The 19452-nt window shown below is 41.1% G+C and overlaps 1 protein-coding gene across 1 annotated transcript; it reads right to left on the bottom strand.

Moving 5' to 3' along the window:
• Positions 1-212: 212 nt before the first annotated feature.
• Positions 213-4990, bottom strand: cav2 (caveolin 2). The gene is made up of 3 exons (XM_071457397.1): positions 4714-4990; positions 4246-4433; positions 213-2504 (listed from the first exon to the last, which is right to left on the bottom strand). The coding sequence occupies exons 1-3, from the start codon at positions 4861-4863 to the stop codon at positions 2354-2356; spliced, it is 489 nt and encodes a 162-aa protein (XP_071313498.1). The 5' UTR covers positions 4864-4990; the 3' UTR covers positions 213-2353.
• Positions 4991-19452: the final 14462 nt, after the last annotated feature.

The following is a 19452-nucleotide window of genomic DNA, read 5'->3' as shown; positions in this document are numbered from 1 at the left end:
TGGTGGAGTGTAACAGGTAGAAACGTTGTGCAGGCCTGCAGGTCCAACAGCCAAGCCTCAGGTCATGTTCCATCGACCCACAGCTCATCTTTGTATAGGAAAGTGTCTTATGCAATCTCAGCATAGTGATTTATGAGACCTCTCTGGCACTCAGCTGCGTATCCCAACCACTCATCTCTTCTGACAGAAAAAAGAAACCATGTACAGAAAAATTACCTTGAGGAAAAAATGTCTTTATTTTGGTCACATCTGGCTTGTTGAAGTGAAAGAGATTCTATTCAAATTGAGTATATCCAAAGTCCGAGTAAAGCTACATTTAAAAAAATGATTGTGAGAATAACATACAAACAAATAAAAGTATATGTTTTTACCATCAGATGCAGGTCACATTATGATTTATATGACATTTGAAGCATAGCTGGGCTGAGCTGAGGTTGTTTAGTGCTACATGTTATGTTGAGGAGATAAAAAAAGCTTTAGCCACACACCTGTGTGTGTGTCTATTGCACAACAGCTACCTTGAATTTCCTCTGAAAGTTGGCTGGTGACTTGTCATCAGCCCAACATCAGTGAAAGGATTAGAAAAAAAAAGCTCTGACAGAGCTGCTGGAAACAAAACATCACGTCATGCAGTGTCATCTGTTGTGTCAGACGTCGCTCTGCCTCTCTGCTCTAGAAGTTCAGCAGGTTAGCTTGCTAGCTCGCAATACAATGTTGAGTAACAAGTTGGAATTGTCAAAAATGCAAATGTTAGTTAACGCTATAATCACACCTGTTGAGCTCCCATCTTCATGGAAAATCTGAGCTGTAAGAAACATGACTCTAAATATGCATGCTGACGTTGCTCTGTGTCTGCAGAGTGTGCAGCAGTTTGCTAACATGTTAGCCACAACGAGGGGGTAATAAATCAGATGTGTGTGTCTTCCAGCCTGTACTCAAATAAATGAATGCAGCTTTAAATGTTGCTGCACAGATTTACATCCATCACATGAAACATAGACATTAGTTCCAATGATTAAAGACAGAGACAGTACAAGGTATAAGGAAATACAGTATGTGTCTGGTTATGAGAAGTGAGTTTGCACTTGTAAGGACAAAGTTAAAGTGCACAGTGGAAATGCTGAAATCTCACTAGAAAGCACAAACCAGTATAAGATGCGCCTGACACCTGTTACACTGATTCCTTCTCTGTCACCGTCTGAATTTCAGATTGTACAACTCACAGCGAGAGGTGAACTGTGCAGGCTTGTACCTAAAACTCAACTTTATCAAATCCACAGCAAGAAAAGGTAAAAATTATGTCGCTGTTTGATTCTTATTCCTGTAGAAATATTCAAAAACCCAGCCCACTAACTCACAGCACTGCAGCAAACAAAAAACACCTCGAAATGAAATATGCATGTACCAAAGTCTCAGTTCAACTGAGGCTTCAACAGAACGCAGTGCGAGATGTGGCGCGTCTGCAGTGAAGTGAACTACTTTGATGTCAGTGTTTCCCAATCAAGAATTGGTCGTTGCATAAATAATAAATTAGAAAGCCGATCAGTAACACGTGAAAACAGCTCTACCGTAGATCCATATGAAAGCAAATGCTCAGTATTATTGCCAATGCACAGTGAGATCAACACAGCAGATAAAATAATGTGAATGTGCAACAAGCTGCATCTTAGCATCTTAGGCAACTAGCTACTCTGATTCGGGTCATTACATTCAACTTCCAGCTGAAGTTATTGCAATATATACAATATATATATATAAAAAAAGCAGAAATATTACATCTCTTAGCAGGTCAGCAGTAAGTTTGCCCTAACAGTAAAGTTACACTCCTCTACATTGCTGTCTGCCACTAAGTCATGGAATGACAAGAATTTCTTTTGGTCACAATCAGCAAAACAACTCCATTTTGGGTGGCGCACGTGAGCTCTTTATAAAGTCAGTCTCAAACTGTTTGTCATAACAGCTTATGCTCCTATAGCCTGATATAGAGGGTCTATTAACCATTAACATGCACAAGCATCTCTGAGTATTTATTGATTTGCAGGTCAAATGAAATCTAGTTATCTCAGCTCAAACATGGCTAAAATTGGTTAAAGAAAAGTGAAATTTTGTGGCGTCAAGGCTACAAATTACTGTTGTTTTTAATGCTGTGTCCAAACAAGGGCCATATGTAACTCTGTACTTAACCCAGGGGTGTTGTGGCCTTAATCAGAAACTATTTTTAGTTGTTTACAGGATTCGTCAGAACTTTTACATCCGACTTTATAAGAACTCATGTGCATCGTTCCCAATTGTTTTTCACTCCAATCTGCCCCATATTTCTTTCTTTCTTCTTGGGGACCGAGAGGCGTCTGCGTCAGTTCTCGGTGGTTTTAACTTGAATGGAGGACAGGCTCTTTCCTATGCTGTGGAAGAGCGGCATGATGAACATGTCTGTCAGACTCCTCCACACCACCTGGATGGATGGTAAGAGCATCAGGCAGCTCTGGATCACAGGCATCACCAACCTGGAAAGACAAGGTGAAAAAGATGCTAAGAAACAACACTATTACAATACTATTCATTTTCTATATTCAAGAAACTGAGTGGCAGCCAGGTGGACTCGGACCACAATGATGGCTCTACAAGTAAATAAAGAGTAGGTCTTTTCTTTTCTTCATTATAATTCCAGGGGACACATGATTGAATTTATGTGGCATCTTTTTTCAGGATGCTGTGATTACTCTGCTACCTGTTTGCCACCTGTGTTGATACCAGTGTTTCTTAAAAATGTATTAAACATTGTCTTTACAATAATTTGTATATCATTATGTGTATATATATATATATATATATATATATCAATGAAATAAAAAATATGATTGAATGTTTATGTTTTGGGTACATTTGCACTAATTAAAAAAAAAATCCAGTCAGTTTGAAGATTTTATATGATGTTTTGACTCATATTTGGCCTATTTTTCTGTAACAATGCTGTAAATTCATTTCTGATATTTGTGTTATCTTATCAGTAACTGTTACTGTCTTGTCTGTAATGTGGTTCTTATAAAGGTTCTTTAAGGAACTGCATCCTATTGCTGCGTTCCTGCTGATTGTTCCTTTCTCTCCAGTGTGAGGGTGTTCTGTGAAAGCTGCGTCCTCTTTTGAAGCAGCAAGCCCGTCCCCTCCTCTGTGAGATCTCGCTTCCTGACATTCCAGATGTATTGACCAGCTCAGTGTCCTCCTCACTCAGTCCTCTATTGATGAATACCTGAGGTGGCTTCTTCCGTCATAACACTGAGGTGGAGCTCGAGCTTGCGACCTCATCAAGGTGAAAGGTCATGCAAAAGTAACTCAGCACTGCTCCATCTGCATCTGAAGAATGTCCCACTCTGGTCTGAAAATAGGCTTCAATTGCTACTAGAATGCCAGTGATCTGGCAAAGGGCATGGGGTGTTTTTCCACGACTTTTTTTTTTTTTTTTTCCACTACACAACCCCCACATCCAACTTTCCATAGAGTGCTTCCCTCTGTGCCATAAAATGTTGTTTCATCAACCTTTAATAAATGGACTCTTTGGGAACCTACTGTATGTGCACGTTTTGCATGAAGCCTGGAAGCACCTGGTTCAACTCACAGCAAATGCATTTAGCTGACATAAGCGTGACCTAACTATCCAAATATAAGTATAAAAACAAAAGGCTGACAAAATATTTCAGTGTTACGCTACATGTGACGTAAACCGTAAAAATAACTCTTAAGAGCCACATTAAGTCTGCTGTGGCCCCTGATGTTCCTGTAATGTTCCCACAGGCATTTTAACTGTGTCTTTGTTGCTCCAAACAGGGTTTTTACTTGATATGATCATACTTTAATGGTTGTTTTTTATTTTTATTTTAATTTTTTTACCAAATTTTATATCAATATAATACTTTATACGCCTACTGGAAGTTATAATGTGCAGTCAGTATTAGTTACAAGAGGATTTTTTAAATACTTTTTCCAGCACTTTATATCTTTTAGTGTCACTAAAATACTCCTACTATAATATCTCTATTGCATTTTATAATCTCTTGAATTTTAATGATTCTTTTTCACATTTTTGTCATTTTTTTTGTCTCATGACATCACTGTAACGCTCCTATAGCCATCTAATGTGATACTCGGATGCTGTCACATAACATGTTCAGGTGCCACTTCCCGTCAGATAAGCCAGGCTTCAAACAGCACCGGACAGAGACCTGCAGGTTGAGAGGAACCTCTTCCTACCAGATGTGGATGCAGCTGAGCACCCCGAAGACCAGTCCGAGGACGAAGGCCAGGGGCACGGCCAGCAGCGTGGTCAGCAGGCGGTAAAAGATGAATTTGACCAGCTCGAACGCGGCGTGGCTTCCGATCCACACTGAGTCGAAGCTGTGTGTGGAGATGGGCTCCGCGATGACATCTTCAAAACCGACCTGTGAGATCACACAGGAATAGAGAGGGCAAATTACGCTTAAAAAAAAAAAATCATTAAGCACACATGAAACACTGGCAGGAAGGTGTCTGGAGATGAAGGGTTGACGCGCAGGCAGCCACTTCCAGGTATTCAAGCCTCAGATTTCCAATCTTGAGAGTTCATGACATGAAAACAACGAGGTTACACCGACTGTAAGGGCTGATAATTCATCTTGGCAGTCGCTAACTTGTGAAGTTTCACTTTCAATGGGTCATTCCGCACAATGCAACATACTTTACCTTCAAGTGCGCGTTGATATCGTGCGGATCTCGGTCCGGCGCCGCCGTGTACTCTTTCCCCTTCTTCGACAGAATGGGCTCTATCGACCTGTTGAACTCATCTTCGTCCATAATTATGCTGGTGTCCGATTTCTCCTTCTCCAGACCCATGTCGTCCGGTCAGAGGGGCAGACGATGCTGGGAGAGCAGCTGGTGACGGTGCGCTCTGCGCTGTGCGCCGGACTGAGCGCCACCCCGCCCCGTATGGAAAGCAGCGCAGCGTGGGGCTGAGGAGACACAACAAGCTCTAAGTCACTTCCCCACACCATTTCAAGAGTCCAGTGATGACTGACACTACTGTGCAGCGCGCTGGACCCCAGTCATGAACCACGGAGAATCATGAGTCCTCAGGGTTAAATGCCAGTTGACTACACCAGCCCTCTGCAGCCATGTGATGAAGTGTGATTAGTGCAGTGATAAGAACCTGCAGGAGACTCTTCTGTTTATAACTCAAAGATAATCTTTTGGAGAAGTTGGTGCATTCTTTGTCTCACATAAATAGTGATGTTTTGGAAAATGTCACCACCTGTACATTTGATTCATGGTGCAGAAAATATCAGTCAAAAATTGCCCCCCTCAGGCCTTGTGTTTTGGAAAGAAAGAGCCATGTGTTTATTTCCACAACACTTTGTAGCTATAAAAGTCTGGTTATCATTGTTGCCATAACTGAACACACTGTTCTACCTGCTGAGTTGATTTACCACAATTTTTCTTTCTGTTTGTGGCTGTGTGGATTTATTGCACTCTGGCTGCTTCATGCTTCATGCTCTGAACACACCAACCCGCCAACATTGTTAGAATAACTGCAGGTCTTCAGATGTCTAAAGAGGAACCTGAACAGGAAAACATTTTCACTCAGGCACCTGGTGTTTTCATCTCTGAGGACAGAGGTTTGACCTGACCCCCACGAACCCTCAGCAACATATATGTTTTTGACGTTAATCATTATTATTGTATAGTAATTAAGACTGTTTGGTTATGAAATCACAGTCTATGTATATGTTTTCATGTGTGTGGTGGTGGTGGTCAGCTTAGTAAACATGTGATTACAGGGGTCAGGTTTTCTGTGTGTGATGAATTCTACCTCATTGTGGCAGTGTATTTACTGTATATGCATGTGAATGTAGGCCTGTGTGTGTATACAATGTGTGTGTATACATGACATCACATTCTTTACAGGCTCAGACACTAGTCTCCAAACAACCTGTAAGTCATTTGTCCAAGAGGCCAGTGTCTTTTACATAATGTCAAAATGTTTTTGTCACATAAGACTGTATCAAAAGTGTCCCGACTTGCAACCTGTATTTACAGGAAGTACATTATAGGAGTAAAAGAGAGGAGCATTTTCTATTGGACAAAAGTAAGTAACCTCTCAAGGCATTTTGGGAGATTAATCAGTGCTGTGAGAAAAGAGAGGGGGTGAAAACTGCACATATTTAGCTTTATGCAACTAGGACTAAATTCTCAGGGAAACTCCAAAATGATTTACCAAAAACCAAAAGAAAAAAAACAAAACAAAACATTTGGTTCTGGGTCCCAACCAGCCGGCAGTCTGCAGCCTCTCTATGTTGAGCCTCCTCCACAGAGACATGCAGGTTTAGGTTAGTGGGTGACTCTAAATTGTCTGTAGCTGTGAATTTGAGTGTGACTGGTTTTATCTCTATATGTCAGCCCTGTGATAGACTGGCGACTTGTATTGCGTGTTAACCCCGCCCTCACCCAGTGTCAGCTGGGATTGGTTTAGGTTGAGCTCAACTGGTAAAATGTAAATTTTACCACCAGAGCACCTGCGTCTTTTCAAAATATTTGTCTCACTAAAAAGACCATCCTAACTAAAGTCCTGCACTTTGCATATCCGGTTTGTTAATGCAGCAGGTCCAGCATCCTGCCTATTGACGGGCGACCTGTAAACAACACGCTCTTTTGTTTAGACACCAGGGACTGGAAATAACACGCCGAGGCAATAAAACGTGGGCCACAACAGTGAGTGACAGCAAAGCAGAAACACAGCAGGCAGAACAGAGGGATACTGAGCATTCAGAGCAATCAGAGTGATCCCTGGCCCTGAGCGAGGCAACAATACCACACCACAATCCTCCTGGATTAACACACACTGGGCGATTCTGACAGACAAGCATTCACCGGGGGGTGGGGTGGGGGAGGGAAGTGGCGGTCTGAGGGTGAGTCTGGGTGGGAGGACAGTGTTGACATGAGAGTACGTGAGCGTGTGAAAGAGAGCAGCAGAGGAAGTTGTTGCGTTTGGTTTGTGTGACAGTTTGGATACCACTGATGTGATGAGAGCAGCAGCAGCAGAGCCTCATACAGATGCCGATGTTTGGTCGCTCACTCTGTCCAAAACTTTTTCAGGAACAAGATATTCTATCAAGTATTGGCCAATATTGCTTTGACATTTGAATGACATTTTCCATGTCCATGGTCCCAAGAGGATGTGTTGGAAAGTTTGGTTGGATCTCTTTCTTTTCTTTTTGATGTTCCCCAAACATTTTCCCCCAATACGCCAATGATACTGAATGATACTGAGCACATTTCTCTTGCTCTCTTTCTATTTTGGTCTCAATCTCAGGCCAAAATATCAATTTTGCACAAAAGATTCTTTAAATTCCAAGTAGGAGTTTTGCAGAGCGTCCCAACAGTACGAACCACTGGCATCAACAACCAAACGTTTTTTCCTCTGGTCTTCTTCTGTCTGAGGACAAGATTTAATCTCACTGCCAAGGTTTTAAGAATCACAAAATTATCAGTATGCTATTTGTTGGAACACTTCCATATCAGGTGTGCTGAAAATTGCAGCTCTTAACACATCCCTAACAAGACTTAACACTTTGCTGCTCTTTGTCTACCTACTTCCTACATTATAATTTAATACAATACAGTAAAATCTCTGTTATTCTCTCTTTACTCTCTAACAGTCACCTGAAATGTGTTATAAACTTGTGGATATCACAATGATGCTATTTGTTGCAGGGCTATTTGGACTTGTTTACATGAAGTTTCACAGGCGTTGTTGTGTTTTGTGTCAACCTCACATTTTTGAGGTACTTCAATGAATCATCAGATTATAAAACAATAACACTCCTTAGTACAAAACTGGTCTATTGAAAGTGTTTCATAGCGTCCAGCTGAGTACGAGTGAGGTGACCTGACGCTGAAGTCGTCAGTTAAAACCACAGAGCTGTGATAAAATGCTCTTTGCATGTTATAATGAGAGACATTCACACACGTACATACACACATCACACTCAGAAGAATTTACATTTATCATTTGTCAGTAAATGGGCTGGGACCACACTGGACTTCAGCGGTTTAGAGTTAGCACATCAGAGTCTGGCCTGTCAGCTGCTCTTTAATCCTGAGGCTCTGCAGCTGCAGAATAACATGCATCATATTGGGATCTGAGGGATTTCACTCATTAATGTCTGTCCAACACAGAGTCTACTGTCTGAATAATGTTTGAACAAGCCAAAGATTCATGAAAACCAATAATATTGCATCAGTATTTTCCAATTGATCAATCATGTTGGTGATATATATACAGTGGAAGGTAAAACCATTATAGTATCATTACCTATTACTACTACTATACACTTGTGGATGTGTTGTGTCACTTTTGAATGAGTTTAACTGTCATGGGCCAAATGACCATCTCATTTATTCCTTACTGCAAGCAAGCTTCATGGACCTCCTCCTCCTCCTCCTCCTCCTTCTCCCCCTCCTCCTCCTCCTCCTCATTGTGTTCTTGTAACTTGCAAGTGAGCTTTTAGTGTTGTCATCCTTTCAGATGTACACACAGCCATGCAAGAATGCAGAATGACCTATGCAAATCACTGGACCATAAAGAACCACTATTATCCATACTTGAGTCAGATATTGATGGATCTTGGCTGATGTTCAAACATGGAAATTCTTTCATAAAGTTTTCATTTGATTCGAAGAGTCAACTGGACAGTAAGGAGGCTGTACTAAGCAGTGAGACCTTGTGGGTCAAGTTCGAGTAAACCCAAGCTCAAGTAAACTTGAACTAGACCTTGAGAGGTTGAGATAAGTAAACAAAGGTTCCGTTGACTTTATGAGCTGGTTTGCTTGCCGACAAGATAAAGGAGGCTAATATCAGGTATGATGTCCTGTCCTTATCTCCCTCCCTTATCTCTTGACCGCTGAATGGAAAAGCAACATCTGCCGCTCTGTTCCTTTATTTTCCTACAATTTTCACAAAGAACAATCTTGAATTCATGCAAAAGGCATCAACAAATTCTTTATACAAAGAATAGTCCGATAAACCACTTCACTTTTTTCCTTTGTTTTATTTTTAGTAAAAGGCACATGTGCTAGTGTCGGTGTGCAGGTGTTGACTGTTGATGCAGCTTCTGCAGGCGTCACCAGCTGACCTTCCTCTGCCCCGCGAGCCCCTCGATCCTGCAGGTTAATATTTGATTAATTCACCAAACAGCCACATTCCAGGACGTTCCGACCCGGCATTCCCTCGAGGACCCACGTCCTGATGTGGAAAACGGCGTGGAAGGCTTCCTCTGACTTCATGAGGGATAAATGTGTATTTGTCCAGGAGTTTCCAGGGGGAACAATGATATCAGTACACCCGCAGAGCACTGGGATTTCCTGTTACACCCAAAGGACCCTCAGCTCTGTGGTTTAAAACATACTTCACCTTAAGGACACTGAGGGGAAAGGTACGTGTGTGTGTGTGTGTGTGTGTGTGTGTGAGTGAATACTGTGTGTGCTTGTGTGCAGGTGTGTGTGCTATAAGTGAGTTAAAAGGAAATAACCAAACTTTCTTTCACTATGTCTCAGAACATGTTTTTTCTTTAGAACTCTGAAATGTAATAACAGTGTTCTGACTCAATCTCTGATTCCATCACACAATAGTTTCAAAGGAATAAAATTAAACAGAAAATAAAACAGAAAGGTAGAACAGAATAGAGTAGAAATGATTCCACCACAGAAGACAGCAGATCACATCTATAACCTGCTTATCTACAACACATTTTTAATCTTATCTAAAGTTAAAGATGGAAATCATTATTATGTGTTGATTTATCGCAGATATCGCAAATCAACTCAAATCACTAAAATATCTGCGTCGTGATAATTTTGTTTGCAATAAATCATGGATTTGGCTCAGATTTGAGCCAAACCAGAAAAGCTGGATGTGAAGAACGAGGGATAAATCAGACCCAGAGCGTTGTGTATGTAAACCCCAAAAGAATTTCCACCTCTGTGAAAAGCAAGTCAGTTCAGATTTATGTAACTGAGCAGATTAAGGTTGCAAATACAGATAAAAACGGAGCTCAAGTGAAAGTCTGTGTATAAATGCAAGTGTGTGTGCATGTCTATATTTGTGTAAGTGTGGTATATGTGTTCGGCACTATATTTATCTTTATCTTCAGAGTGTGGATGAGGTTGTCTGTTTGATGTGAACTCTGCCATGATTCTGTTTGTGCACGCCTGCAGAACAGTACACGTTGCAGCCTCCTCTGGACAGGCGTGTCTGTTCCGGAGACCCAGAAGCTTCTGACTGTCCTGTACCTTCTTGGTCAAAGGCGATAACCTGCAGCCACCGTGGCTCTCTCAGGTTTAATGAACCAGATCAGCCCCTAAAATGCTTTTGTTTTTTTGGGCAAGGGGAGGTGGGGTGAACCAGCTGGGAGTCTGGCATATCCAACAGCCATTTTCTCTCTGATGCTGCCGTCTTTGTGAGTGACTCATTCAAAATTCCTTCCAGTAATAATGGATATTGCTTTCTGGCACAGAGCAGTTGGTAAAGACCTAGGTCTGTTAAATAAAGGAAATGACCAATGCTAAATTAAACCAAGGCTGTGAATGCGTCAGTTACAGCCACAGAGATGTGTTTTCACATTAAAATGGAATCAGGGACTTCCTGGGAAATATACAGAGGAAATAATACAGCTGTGATAAATGAAATGAAAGCACACATTTGTGCAAACTGTACACATATGCATAAATAAACTGGAATAACATGCCCAGGCCTGTAATGACATGCAGTATGAGGTTGGTTTCTGACTGTTGAAGAAAGCAAGTGATCAGTTTTCACCTTCTCCCGTTTTTCCTGACAAAGTGAGAAGCAATAACTAAAGTCGTAAATCTGTTGAGCTGACTGTCTTCATTGAGACCAAGGTTACTGTCCACAGCATCACTGTTTACAGCCACAGATGCACTGAGGCCACGCCCATCATCACCCCCGGCAGGCTGATGTGAGAAAGGAGACGCTGAGCTTCCATCAGAGATAAACACTGAATGTGCAGGAAAATAACTGTGAGGGTGAGAAGAACTGATAAGGGAGGGAAAGAATCCTAACATATCTTTGTGAAGTATGTACATTGCTGATATTTTGTGATATTTTAATAAAAAAAAAACACAATGGCATCATAATAGGAGATAAGTATTGATCAGTAGCAGTAACTCTCCGCTTCATCATATGCTGACAGTTCTTCTGAAAACATACATTCTGGGCATAGACTGAATGGACTGTGGACTCTATATACTACATCACCAATCTCCTGGAACCTAGAGGGTAACAGTGGGTTGTAATAACCTGCTTGCACAGACAACGTACGGGCTCATTCTTGGCAGGAGGACAGTCTTTTTTGTGGTGCAAGCACAAACATTATGCAGCATATGAGATATATTGTGAATCCATAATATTTCATAACACATAATGCAACACTGCTGTGGGTTCATGTTGAAATGTGACTGAGCTGCTTAATAAAATCCAGACACTGTCACCAGCAAGAACAAGAACAGTTTACCAAGCTTCAGACAGTTTCACTCATAAAATGGAAAGATTTCAAATGACTTAAATAATTAAACTCATATAGTTCATATAGCTATACTTCTGCAGCTAGACAGCTGCAGAGTGATGCAAAACATATTTTTGCTTAATTTTACATAGACATTTATCAGGAATAAAAATTGCCTTTCAGATGCTTGTAAATTTTCTCTACTAGTGCATTCTATGATTACATGGGTTTTAGAGAGATAAAGGGAATAAGGTAGAAAAACTCAGGCAAACTTCAGCCTATTTAGAGGCTCCAGTGAGTACAAAGCTGCCTATATACAGTATCAGAAATAGAAATACGTGTGGTAGCGTTGTCTCTTCACCTCTCCTCCGGTTCAGCCCTCAGATGTGGTGGATGGATGGAGAGATGAGAGGGGGAGGGAGGAATGCCCTGACAGGCCCCAGCATACTGAGGCACTGACTGTCACATTTGTTCTAAGCGGTGGAAAAAATTTCACAACAAGCCCGAAAGCCCCTCAAACCATTTTCCAAAATAGCCCGGATCAGTCTCGTAAAGTGTTGGACGCCATCTGTGAAGTGTGTCAGTGTCACCTGTCACTCTGTGCTGCATCAGCCTGTGACTGCTATACGGTCACTGATAGGACAGGCTTCCTCTGGCATATGACCTCAATTCAAACGTCTGTGCAATATGAACAAACTTTGTAGAATGGATTATGACTTGAACACAGCCTGCCTTGTTTTCCTTTAGAAATGACTCATGGCACAATTCACTCTGAGGTGTCTGGATACAAAATGTTTTGGGTGAAAGGGAAGCAAAGAACACCACAACATGAAGCAATGTTTACTTTAAAGCAGTCTGAGAGGTCCAGAGAGAGTCCAAAAAATTGACAAAGTAAATGTCATGTTATGTTATTCTTCACCTTTACCTCATCTGCTATCTTTGCGCATTGAGACACATTGTTATGTATCGTCCTTTATGCACCAGACAGAAGCTGATGTACTTCAGAGAGGTCAGAGGTGACAGAGGAGCACCACCTGGAGCGGGTTCAAGGGAACTTGGAGAAAGATAAAACTGGAATTACTGCCTTGTGGTTGTATGCCTCCGCCACACAAAGTGGTTTCAGGTTACAGAATCATATAAAATATTAACATTTGTGTCAGACTTGGTCATAATTTTTGTGTGAAGTCAAGTTGAGTAATGGTGAAAAAGTGTTTTGAACAGTCACACTGACCTTGACCTTTGACCTTTGACCACCAAAATCTAATCGATTTGTAAATGAGTCCAAGTGAACATTTGCACAAAATTTTAAGAAATGCCCTCAAGGTGTTACTGAGATACCGTTTTCAAAGGCCCAAAAATGTGTTTTGTGAGGTTGCTGTGACCTTGAACTTTGACCTTTGACCATTAAAATCCAAACAGTTCATCCTTGAGTCCAAGTGAATGTTTGTGCCAAATGTGAAGGGATCCCCTTGAAGAGTTCCATAGATCCTGTGTTCACAAGGCCAAAATTGTGTTTCGTGAGGTACTGTGACTTTGACCTTTGACCTTTGACCACCAAAACCTAATCAGGTCATCCTGGAGTCCAGGTGAACGTTTGTGCCAAACTTGAAGAAATTCCCTTAAGGCATTAGTACATACGTATGGACAACCTGAAAACGTAATGGCTCCGGCTCTGGCTGTCACCTGCATGGAGGCATGAAAAAAAACAGTGGGGATCAAACCAGAGAGGATGGACATCACTGGAATATTGGTCTGACTTCCTTTACCAAAATGAATAATTTAATTACAGCTATGAACCTGAAAATATCCCCACATTTTCACATCTCTTTACTGGTGTCTGTTACTGTTCCTCTTATCAAGCATTTCATATTCTCCAAGTCATGACCATAAGTTCTGACCTAAATTTAAACAACACAAGTTTCAATTGTAGTTCTCCGGGGGCTGACTGTGAGATTATTAATACTGTCAAAAGTTCACTTTTAAATTAACCATACAAAGCATTATTTATGTATCCCTGCAGCATTACCTCCCGGTATCAGCCTCTGCCTCATGCTCATGAGATCTCGAGGTGACGACGTTTCATGTTGTTTTGTAGGAAGTGAGCAGGCACCATCTGCTGCTGCCATTACGAGTGCAAAACAAACACTGTAAAAACTGATGGGAGCAGTTTTCTGTTGCATTAGTCTTAATAAACCTGCATGTGTGTACCTGTCACACAGGCAGTGAGCATGGAGCTGGATGAAACCTGCTGCCCTGCTGCCGTCAGGGTGAGCGGTTTGTTCGTGGTTGTATTGTTCATCAACCTCAGGCCTTGATCATGTGTCTCTCATGTGTTCAAATGAATTCTGTTGCAAAAGTTTATAGGCGGGGCTTGTGAGGTTTAGGAAAGTTTCACACTTTTTGAACCAAGGCCTGAGATTCTGGGATGTTTGTTGCAGCTGTTGTTGAATCTGAGTGCAGCCCAGAAAAGTCTCTGCTCCACCTCAGAGCATCAGTTTGAGGTTTACTTCTAGAGAGGTCGTTTCGTTGTGTCACTATAAAAAAAATCATAATGCAGCAATAATACAATGAGTGTCTTCCATATTTAACAAAAGTTATGTGTTTTATGAATGTGTGGTAAATTGCATACAGTGTTGCCTCAGGTGGATGTTGCACCCTTGATCTATAATTCAGATGGACTCGCGTGAAAACAAAACCCTCTCAAAAGACTGAGGAATCAAACCTGCATGCAATCAGGACTATTTGGACCAAGTATGAAAATGTTGTAAATCTTATTCCACAGTACATACTGTAGATAGCAGAGTGGGGCAGTGCTGCTGTGTTTGGCTTAAAAACCTGAAGCCAGTCGAATCAAACTGTCCCCTGCTTCACATTTTCCAGTCTGATGTTGTTTTAGGCCGTTTCTGACTCATTCTGTCTCAGAAACATGTATAGCAGCAAGAAACTATCATAGCACTGTAGCAACAGGAGATAGCTGGGAAGCTACACCTGATCAGGTTTAAAGCAAGAAGCTCTAAGTAAAAAGCTAACATTACACCATGGCTTCACCATGACTTCAACGTCAACAATAAACTTCCAATTAGTTTGATTTAGCTCTGACCTCTTCTACAAAAGCCTTTCCTCTTCCAAAGTTAGGAACTCTAATGGTGTGAGTATAAACACAACGAGGCTGTAAAGGTGGACTGGTGAGCAGATTGGTTTTCATGTTCAGCATGATGACATTTATCGTCCCCAACAAACTCTGTTATTCTCATTTAGCCACTTGTTAGCATTTTAAGACATGTAGGAGCTTAAAGAAACCAACAAAAAAAACCCCCAAAACTTGAATATTCAAAACTAAAATCTGCAGCAGACCATTTGGGAATATTAAACATCCCCTTTAGCTAAAGTGGGGTCTTTCAGGGGGACCTCGATGAACAGAGGTAAAATATGGACCAGTTTAAGAGAAAAAAATCCTGAAATGTTTTTTTATTTTCTAAGCGTTAGGGACTGTAATTCTGCTGCCGATGCAGTTGAGGAACTGTAGCTGATTAAGAGTTAATTTCTCTCTAAAGGCCTGCACTCTGACACCTTATACATTGTTGTACATTCACACTATTGTGTGGTGCTGTGAATGCAACCATCTACCAAAGCGCACTATAGAAAAGTCAGCATTGTTGCTTTGATCACAGAGGAAACTATTGTTGCCAGGAAAACACTTGAATGGCTTTTGATCACATTTCAGTTTGCCACCCTTTAGCTGGGAGCATTACCCATGAAACTGACTCTTGTGTCATCACACTAAAGGGTTAATAACTCCTGATGTGAAGCAGGAGAAGTGCGTGCACTTGTCACTGCTTTTTCTCCTTCGCTGAAATACAAACACTCAGACCCCAGGGGGAAAATAATCACTCATGTCATTAGTTGTATGGGTTATTATGCGCTTATTTAGCAAAACTACAAAGTCACTAATGCAGAGAAGAGAAAATAGCAACAACATCATTTGGGCTGCATTCCCTCTAATCTTTCTGGTAACACCCTGTCATCCCAGGACTGATAGACATTTCATGCCTTGTGCCAAAGGGATGTAATTTCCTCTCATGGATGGCAGACAAAGAATTACTCTCTTAAGTGATGAGTCTTGGCTCCAACCAGGTGGAAGACTGATGTTTTTCTCCCTCCTTGTAAGTGATTTTGTGGCTGCGGATCACAGTGACGTGGAGGATGACAGCACTGGAAGGTATGCAGAGCAGCTGTTGGGTCATGCACAGTAACACACTGGTACAGTGTTTCTAGTGTTGAGTCAGCCTGTGATGAGCTGACAGATCCACTGAACAATTGGAAATCTTTTTTTTTTTTTTTTGCTGTTTTGTAGAAAAGCATTCAGGCATGAAAACAAGTTAGAGGTCACTTAGGATCCAGGAAAAAGGACATATTGACACATTTGGTGTTATTAGATAACCGAGAACATTTTAAAAGATGTGCTCAAAGGTTTCAGGAGATGTAAAACCAAAATGAAAACAGCATCTTTGGCCTTAAGGCAGCATTGGTGGAGGAGAAATATTTTAATCCCTGTTCAGGTAGAAACACCACAGTGAAAAAGTAAAAAGTACATTGCAATCAGGTCTGTACTAATAGTAAGTAAAGGCAAAGAAGTATCCAATCAATCAACCAAGTCAGTTTACATTTATATTCACTTATTTAGTAGACGCTTTTATCTAAAGAGACTTACAAGGGAAGGACATCACTAAAGCTTCAGTGCAGGAGACCTTGGTGTGAGTCCTAAACACTACATCTATCCAATAAGTGCAAGGAGATCAAGTAAGGAGCTGCACCAGAAGTGCACTGTAAGAGTTTGTTAGAGATGTTAGGAGCAGATGAGTCTTCAAGAGATTCTTGAAGACAGGGAGGGACACCCCTGCTCCGATAGCATTCGGTAGCTTGTTCCACCTTTTTCGACAAGAAAAGTCTGGACTGAGATTGTCTTGCGTGCAGGGTTGGAAATGCGGGATGACATTCCTTGGAGGAACACAGTGGCCATGAGGAAGCTTAAGGCTGTATGTCAAGTAAATGAGTGCACAGCCAGAAGTCACTCTGAAGGCAGCAGCGGTGACTTGAATTTAGTTCAAGTACCCACAGGTAGCAAGTGGATTGAAGACCAGATGGGCTGCTGCATTCTGGACCATCTGTAAGGGTTTCACTAAGCATAAAGGGAGGCCTGAGGGAAATGCAGTTGAAAGCGCTTTACAAGTGATTGACAAAACATTAGGATGTTGACAATAAAAAATAAAATTGTGAAGTACTAGATAAACGTAAAAATTCAAAATAACTTGCTGTTCATGAGTATCAAGTTGAATTTATAAGCCATGAAAAACACCATTGCTCAATACTATTCGTTTTGCAGATACAGCCTCACTGACCACTATGGTGGCTAATGTTAGTGATTGTTAGTGAACTTTATATAAGTAATGCTGGATCAGGAGATGCACCATCCAAGCCCAGACACTGCCCACTCAGTTAACGTACAGTACTTCCCAGTTCTTTGAGAGAGTGTTGAGAATCTTGATCACCTCGACTCTTATCAGATAATCTCAGTTTTCCAGTTCTGATCCAACTTGTTTAGTAGTGGAACAGCCACCATGCCTCCAACTGACTTCAACCTTTGTGCAAATTAAGTCAGAGGTGAAACAGTTATGAAATCATTCACTGGTGCGGCTGTTCATTTTCACAATACCAGGGACTTACATGGTGCCAAGTTTCTTCACTCTTCCTACATTTCACTTGTTATTTATCCTGCTGTTGCCAAACGACTCACTGCACAAGCTCCTCTAGCCTTAGCGTGTCCTTTTGTGGAACAAAAGTTCTCCTTTGTACATGAATTAAAACATTTGGTGTGGCGTGTTCATTCAAGACACCACACGGCCTCACGGCTGGAAATAAACTGGTTGTAGGTGAAGCAAAACTAACAGTAAAACCTTTGTTAAAAACATTCATTACCTATGTCTCTCTGTTTAGCCAAGTGGTTCCCAAATACTGGGCAGTGAATGGTACAAAAGAATATCGATATTTATCAAGTATTATCAAAGATTCCAAAGTCATCAGCCGATCATTGATATATTTAAACATAAACTGAAATTTCATTTTAGCCAACCTAAGATGTGTTTTTTAGGTGTAATTTGGAAAATTTGATGATTTTCTAGTGAAAAAGATGCAGATGCACAGGGCCACTGAAGTGTAATAATGGGGCTGAAGCTTGTCTATGTTCTTTCTGGGCACATACATATGCAGCTTGAATAAAGGGCAAAAGAAAATCAGGTAATGTCAAATCTATACATAATACATAGCAGTATGGTATATGGTTATGTGTGATGGTTTTCTAGGAATAAGGATTATGAGCCGTCGCTCAGGAGGTTCCTGCTTCTTCCAACCATAATGTCTTACTCATGCTTTCAACCCTGAGACAAATATGGGCTGGGCTTGACACACCCTGCTGCTCCATGAGAATCAGCACATCCTCCTCAAAACATACACACACATACACACACATCTGCACCAGCCCACATTTCCCAAACCACAGCAGCTCTGACTGGAGGCTCTGAATAACTGCTTAAAGATGTCTGCTTTTTTTTCTTTCTTTTTTTAGCCCTGTATACTCCATCAACCTCCATCATGCGGAGGAATGCGAGGGCTCGGCTTTTAGTTGGCGAAAACAAGATTTCGTGAAACTATGTAACGACCAAATAGCGATACCAAACACATCACAATAATTTTCATGACAGATGTGTTGTCATTCTGCTCGTTTATGCATGGCGTGTGGTTGTTTACGATGCAATAGCCATGACAGAATTTCATGGCACAACAAAAACAAGAAGAGCAAAGAACAGACTTGCTTTCAGTACAAAATTTCCCTCCATTGATACAGCACTGCTCAGAGTCATAGCTGGAGGCCATTCGAAGACGCATTTGCTGAAAGATGGAAAACCTCCTGGACAGGTGTATCCCTTACACTAACAGAGAAAGAGATTCGCACCTATGGGCAATTTAGAATTTCCATTCCACTTGACCTGCATGTGTTTTGACTGTGGGCGAACCCACAAAGACACAGGCATAACATAAATACTGAAATATGCACAAACAAGTTACAGGGTCACTTCACCCAAATTACAAAATACAAAATTTAATCTTGTAATTTGATTTCTTGGCTTCATTTGTCCTATTTTGGAGATTTCTGCTGCAGCAAGCCACATTAAGTCAGTGTTTTAAAGGGGCTATTTGTACGTTTTATTTGCTTCTGAACTTTGCTGGTGTGTTTCCAGGAGTGCATGGTGGTGATTCTCGCTTGACAAGAGCTTTGGCCATTGTTATGCTTACAAGACAAGAGGTTATAATACGTCCTCTGAACAGCGCCACAGCTTCTGGGCAGATTGGAGGTTACAGTGAGTTGTTATCAGAAAGTGACAAGATGTGCCCGGGGTAGCTGGTTAGCATACTAACTTCAATAGAGGAAAAGATTTGATAGAAACAAGAATTAACATGGTGGGTAACGGAGTGTTTGATGCTGAACTTACATTTCATGTTTCTAGGTGAACAGCTGTTATGTAGGAATAGTCTTACATTAGCTCCTTTAAAGCTTGATCAATTTTATTGTCAGACAAGAACACTCATATTAGACTAGTCTACAACATTTTATATATTTCCCCATCTTCTACATTATCTGTGTCTGCAACTACTTCATTATTGAAGTTAGAACTAGTCTGTGCTTATAGCAAATAGAATATGGTTAAGCTGAGGCAACAAGACCATGGTTTTAAAGGCTGATTACAGCTCAATGGTAGCATAATGGGTTCATTATTTCCTCCATAAATTATGAGGTGAACCATTGTCCAATATGGATGTAATTCAAGGAATACTGGGCTGGCTTGTTAAA

This window comes from Trachinotus anak, unplaced genomic scaffold (assembly GCF_046630095.1).
Source record: "Trachinotus anak isolate AG129_WGS33_773 ecotype Australia unplaced genomic scaffold, CSIRO_AGI_Tana_v1 ptg000002l, whole genome shotgun sequence".
In the NCBI taxonomy this organism is placed as follows: Eukaryota; Metazoa; Chordata; class Actinopteri; order Carangiformes; family Carangidae; genus Trachinotus; species Trachinotus anak.
Note: the sequence above shows the minus strand (reverse complement) of the source record. Positions and strands in the feature narration are given on the sequence as shown.

What these genes read in the sequence shown, in the direction of transcription:
- cav2 (XM_071457397.1), bottom strand. Translation starts at nt 4,863, where the DNA reads ATGGGTCTGGAGAAGGAGAAATCGGACACCAGCATAATTATGGACGAA. An exon ending in ATATCAACGCGCACTTGAAG is followed by an intron (nt 4,434 to 4,713) that starts GTAAAGTATGTT and finishes GTGATCTCACAG; the next exon opens with GTCGGTTTTGAAGATGTCAT. An exon ending in CTCAGCTGCATCCACATCTG is followed by an intron (nt 2,505 to 4,245) that starts GTAGGAAGAGGT and finishes TTGTCTTTCCAG; the next exon opens with GTTGGTGATGCCTGTGATCC.